Genomic DNA, 5,956 nt, shown 5'->3' with positions numbered 1-5,956 from the left:
ACACGAGAATGGCAAGAACTAACACGGAAACGGCTAGAACGAACATTAACCCAGGTAGAACTAACATATTCAATAGATCCAACACTTAAACTAACATTATTCACTTGCACTTGGCTGTGAAGGTTACCGAGATATTATAGGTTTGACTGCATTCATTGTTTTTGCATAGTTCCCAAGGTTGAATAGTTAACTCACCTTGCAAAAGTGCAGTCCCAAGGAGGAGAGTTATGATAACCTGGTCCGGAACCTATCCCCACATCCCACGCGGCAACATCACCATCCCCAAAGCCTGTTCAACCCCAGGATAGTATTGATTACCTTTTCGGCGCAATCTTTTTCGGATCTCCCCATCGCCGACTCTCTGTAGACTCTTCCTCATTTATTTGTAAACCCCATACTTTTACCCTCTCCCCTACCCCTTCAAGTTCCCCTGTATATATGGCGTTGTAAAATCATGGCTAGTTCCTGTACATCCGATGAAGGTCATGGCCTGCCTGGGACGCACGCTGATGTGGATCTTGGATATCCCTCACGCTGATGAAGATGTTATCCCCATTGTCTTTGCTCTTAGTTCCATCAGTGGGTGAATATACCTGGCTCCCTTCAAAGAGTTTGTACATTAACGCCCAGTTAAGATTCATAAGCGCATGGAATACGATCAATTCAGACGGGTCAGTACGTGAATCACCTAGGAAGGCATGCGAATGCTAGCAAAAAGATAGTCCTCTGGCTTACGTTAACACTGTATTGCTATAGAGTGTTAACGTATGCCAGAGGACAATTCTCTCCAGCATTTGCATGCCTCCCCAAGTGATTCACGCATGACCCTTCTGAATTGATCGTATTCCATGCGCTTATGAATCTTAACTGGGCGTTAATGTACAAACTCTTTGAAGGGAGCCAGGTATATTCACCCACTGATGGAACTAAGAGCAAAGACAATGGGGATAACATCTTCATCAGCGTGAGGGATATCCAAGATCCACATCAGCGTGCGTCCCAGGCAGGCCATGACCTTCATCGGATGTACAGGAACTAGCCATGATTTTACAACGCCATATATACAGGGGAACTTGAAGGGGTAGGGGAGAGGGTAAAAGTATGGGGTTTATAAAATAAATGAGGAAGAGTCTACAGAGAGTCGGCGATGGGGAGATCCGAAAAAGATTGCGCCGAAAAGGTAATCAATCCTATCCTGGGGTTGAACAGGCTTTGGGGATGGTGATGTTACCGCGTGGGATGTGGGGATAGGTTCCGGACCAGGTTATCATAACTCTCCTCCTTGGGACTGCACTTTTGCAAGGTGAGTTAACTCTTCAACCTTGGGAACTATGCAAAAACAATGAATGCAGTCAAACCTATAATATCTCGGTAACCTTCACAGCCAAGTGCAAGTGAATAATGTTAGTTTAAGTGTTGGATCTATTGAATATGTTAGTTCTACCTGGGTTAATGTTCGTTCTAGCCGTTTCCGTGTTAGTTCTAGCCATTCTCGTGTTAGATAACGCAAGGATTTAGTTTAAATGTGGGTTCTAATGCCTATGTTAGTTACGCAAGGTCTAGTTTAAATGTGGGTTCTAATGCCTATGTTAGTTCTAGTTGTGTTCTAATGACTATGTTAGTTCTAGATTAAATGTGATAGTTCTAGTTGATCTCGTGTTATTTCCACCTCCAGATAACTTTAAGTTTTGGTTCTATTGGATATGTAAGTTCTAGCTGCCCTCCTGAATAGTTCTACCCCTTCTCGAGTTAGTTCTACTTCGTGCTGGCGTTATTTCTAGCACAAGTGTTTGTTCACGCGGCCATGTTAGCCCTAGCCCACTCCTAGTTAGTACGCGAGCTTCCCTCCTGTTAGTTCTAGCCCATCTCGAGTTAGTTCTACTTCGTGCTGGCTTCATTTCTAGCACAAGTGTTTGTTCTATTGCCCATGTTAGGCCTAGATCACTTCTTATTAGTTCTAGCTGTCCTACTATTAGTTCTACAATATCTCGAGTTAGTTCTACTTCGTGCTGGCGTTATTTCTAGCACAAGTGTGTGTTCTGTTGGCCATGTTAGCCCTACATAACCGCTTGTTTGTTCTAGCTGTCCTCCTGTTAGTTCTATCCCTTCTCGAGTTAGTTCTACTGCGGGCTGGCGTTATTTCTAGATAGCACAAGTGTGTGTTCTGTTGGCCATGTTAGCCCTACCTAACTGCTTGTTAGTTCTAGCTGCCCTCCTGTTAGTTCTATCCCTTCTCGAGTTAGTTCTACTGCGGGCTGGCGTTATTTCTAGATAGCACAAGTGTGTGTTCTGTTGGCCATGTTAGCCCTACCTAACTGCTTGTTAGTTCTAGCTGCCCTCCTGTTAGTTCTATCCCTTCTCGAGTTAGTTCTACTGCGGGCTGGAGTTATTTCTAGCAAAAGTGTTTGCTCTGGTGGCCATGTTAGCCCTACCCTCACGCTTGTTAGTTCTAGCTGCCCTCCTGTTAGTTCTATCCCTTCTCGAGTTAGTTCTACTGCGGGCTGGAGTTATTTCTAGCAAAAGTGTTTGCTCTGGTGGCCATGTTAGCCCTACCCTCACGCTTGTTAGTTCTAGCTGCCCTCCTGTTAGTTCTATCCCTTCTCGAGTTAGTTCTACTGCTGGCTGGCGTTATTTCTATCACAAGTTTTTGCTCTGGTGGCTATGTTAGCCCTAGCTTACTTCTCATTTAACATGAAAATACTTACAACACACAACAACAACGTAGTTGTCTGTAAATGTACACGCAAAACAATTAACAACATATTAACAACATGAACATACTTACAACATTGAATACACAACAAAAACCTTGGAGAAAATTAAAATAATATTTACAAAAAAGGTGAATCGCGTGCATACAAAAGAGCAGCACAAAACCTTGCTCTATATTTTGCACAATCTCCTTTTGAAATTGTTATCGACCGTTTTTCGACAATGCTGTTAATGAATTCAATCATAAAGATCCCGCAATCTAACGTTCTGCATTTAAGGGAAAAATATTACAATATTGAAAATGACTGTGAAACAAAAAAATGAACAATTAAATTAGAAATGCATGAAACACTTACGGTCCTTGTTGTGGCACGGCAACTGACACAAGACCATGATGCTCCAATTTCCCCAATCCCCAATTACTCTCAATGAAACTCATAAACTTATTTATAAATTTCACAGCATCGGCGGTATAAATGGGGGAGTTGATTGAGGAGTAGTGATAGAATTTTGTCTCCTCTCTCACTAACTCTACCAGGTGCCAATGTCCGGAGCTGACAATCGGGATCAGAATTCTTTCACACTCCAAGAACTTCTGCTGAGAAACATTTTCCTTCATTCGTTTTGCCACCATTTCAAGATTTCCTTCTAGAAATGCTTGCTAAAAGATGCAATAATGTCAACATTGTGGGATAACATAATAATAATATCCACCAATTAGTGAAAAAAACAAGGATATACTTACTGCAAGCCAAGGTCTTGTGACATGTATCTTTCGATCATAACTATCACTTGTTTCAATCTTGTTACAAAGCCGAATAACAAATGCATCGATCACCTACAAAAATTACCATGAATGAATAAAATAGTTAATATAAATTATTTTATATACAACATCAAACAATCAATAACACAATTGTTTAGAACCTACATCGTCACTGAGTTCACCTCCCGTTAATAGTATATAAGCATCTAAGCGAGATACGCTTGCTTCGGCACACTTCCAAATGTACGTATCACTATATGCAAGTACATTGTGAGAAAATTGCTACTAGAATTAAGTAAATTCAAAGATTATTATTAGAATAAGTCAGTAACAGTTACCTGTTCATTCTCGATTGTAGAAAGTCTTCAATTAATTTGTTCTCATAATCAAACGCCAGTGCCTTACCTGGATAGTCTCTAGATGTAGGTATGAAGCCTTCTTCATTTTTGTACTTTTTTTCCCATCAGGACTATCCAATATCTGGATGACACGTCTCTTCTTTGTGCCTTCCTTTGGTTGATCTAGAGGCATATAAGGTGAAGTAACAGAGGGTCCATCCTTCCTCTCCCTCTTTCCGACAGCCCGTTTGATAGATGGCGTTTCTCTGTTATTCTCATTACCACCTTCATCTTTTTGAGAAACATCTCTATAGAGTCGAGAAGGCATATAATTAACAAAGAGTTACACAAGAATTATATGGAAAATATAAAAATTAAAATTGCAAGAAAATTTAAAAAACTAAACTCACCGAGCATCTTCTAAAATTCTCATGTCTCTTGGGCTCATCACAAAGTCATCACATAAATCGGCTTCCCCAGTTCCTTCCAAATTCTCATATTCCTTAGCTTCCATATCCTCTTTGATTTTTTTTTCTTCAGTTACATTTCCGTCATCCTCTTTCTCCTTGGTTTTTTTTTGGCATCTAGCACTACGCTCTTCTAATTCTCGTAATTCTGTAGTGAGCTCATTCAACTCGTACGTCTTCTCCGCAATTAAGAAAATTAATTCAGCTTTCCTTGATTCCTATTTGACAAAAAAAGCTAGTATTAGTACGTATACTATAGTTGCAAACATAGATACTAACAAAAGGGACATAAAATAATGAACTATTAGAGCAACGATATGTACAAATACTATTGGCGATGCCGTATGAATAAGAGGAGTATTCTCTTGGCCATTATCCGTAACCAACTTCGGGACTCTATATAATTTGTTCATAGTAGTCCTCCTCCACTTTCCAGTACTCTTCACACAAAAGAGCGGCGGTAACCTTTCAATATCTGAAGTGTACTCTAATTCCCCTACTTTTTCATAAAACCAAACCTACAAAAAAGAAACTACACATTAGCATGTGCATAAACAATAATCATTATCAAAATGAAAAGATATACAAATTAATATTCATGTAACTCACCAGTAAAACGGAGGAAAAACCACCCATGTACCCGGCATTTGAGCGCTGACCTAATTCCCGCATACTAAGAGACTTCTTTGATTTACTCATCTCTTTGCAAAGAAGAGTGAACACCGCATGGCACCAATTATATTTATGCAAAGTTGATAACTGCTCCGCATATCTAAACGCCCACAAGGGACATGTCTTACATGTCCGCGGGCATAATATGAAGCCGATAATGAAAGCCACAATAAGTTTCACACATATTATAGGGTCTTCATTAATCATATCTACAATCATCTCGGCCATTCTATCGCGCTTCCCCGAAATCACCGCCTTCTTTTCCTCATCGGCTTTCTTATAATTCTTTACAAAATAGGTGTAGATTGTATTAGCCGCTGCCCCACTCATTTTTATCGGAATTCCCTCCTTTGGCAATCCGGTAATTCGGTGAATATCATCTATACCGAACACACAATTTTTATTCCCAATCATGAATGAGCATTTATCAGGATTAAAATTTTGAATCAAGCAATCAATTGCTATTTGGTCATTGCTCAAGGATGTGGGTATATTGAGAAAGCTGTGAAAAGGTGTCGTCTGTAGGGATTTTAGGTGTCTTTCATCTAATTTTATTCGCTTATCAATTAAATCTCGAAAATAACACAAATTGGCCAGAATTCTCAAGTGTGTTATCTTAGCCCTACAAGAAAATTATAGTTCAGAAAGAGTTAAAAATTAAATATATTTGGGCAAATTAAGACGCATATTAACAAGTTTATTAACACAAACATTATACATCATGGCTTACAACAAAAATTATAATTCAGAAAGAGTTAAAAATTAGATATATCATGGCAAATTACTTACGAAGTTGGAGGATTATTGCATTTAGAAGAGGTAGGCTTTGATTTTGAAGAATTCGAAGACGTCGACTCTTTCAATTTGTTCGAAGCCATGAGGGCAGACGTCGAGGGTTTGGTCGAGCTCCGGAGGCGGCGATACACCTGAGGGCTGAGCTCGAATGCCATCGGAGGCGTGGCTAATGACGAGGGCTGAGCTCGACGGCGAGGAGGAGTAGA

General features: G+C 40.0%; 1 protein-coding gene across 2 annotated transcripts; it reads right to left on the bottom strand.

The window, feature by feature from the left end:
- On the bottom strand, positions 2,762–5,413 carry LOC109834312. Of its 2 annotated transcripts, none has more exons than XM_020402307.1 (8): positions 4,893–5,413; positions 4,607–4,801; positions 4,227–4,501; positions 3,817–4,124; positions 3,644–3,731; positions 3,458–3,550; positions 3,069–3,373; positions 2,762–2,979 (listed from the first exon to the last, which is right to left on the bottom strand). In XM_020402307.1, the coding sequence occupies exons 4-8, from the start codon at positions 3,822–3,824 to the stop codon at positions 2,832–2,834; spliced, it is 642 nt and encodes a 213-aa protein (XP_020257896.1). In that variant the 5' UTR covers positions 3,825–4,124; positions 4,227–4,501; positions 4,607–4,801; positions 4,893–5,413; the 3' UTR covers positions 2,762–2,831. Both variants share the same exon structure in this region; 1 of them encodes a protein (XP_020257896.1).

This window comes from Asparagus officinalis, chromosome 3 (assembly GCF_001876935.1).
Source record: "Asparagus officinalis chromosome 3, Aspof.V1, whole genome shotgun sequence".
Taxonomy (NCBI): domain Eukaryota; kingdom Viridiplantae; phylum Streptophyta; class Magnoliopsida; order Asparagales; family Asparagaceae; genus Asparagus; species Asparagus officinalis.
The sequence above is the reverse complement of the archived record's forward strand: the minus strand, read 5'-3'. Positions and strand labels throughout refer to the sequence as shown.

Bases quoted from the DNA above. Each gene is read 5' to 3' on its own strand.
- LOC109834312 (XM_020402307.1), bottom strand. The intron at 3,551-3,643 runs GTAGGTTCTAAA...TAATTTTTGTAG, and splicing joins GAGGTGAACTCAGTGACGAT to GTGATCGATGCATTTGTTAT. The intron at 3,374-3,457 runs GTAAGTATATCC...TGCATCTTTTAG, and splicing joins TCACAAGACCTTGGCTTGCA to CAAGCATTTCTAGAAGGAAA.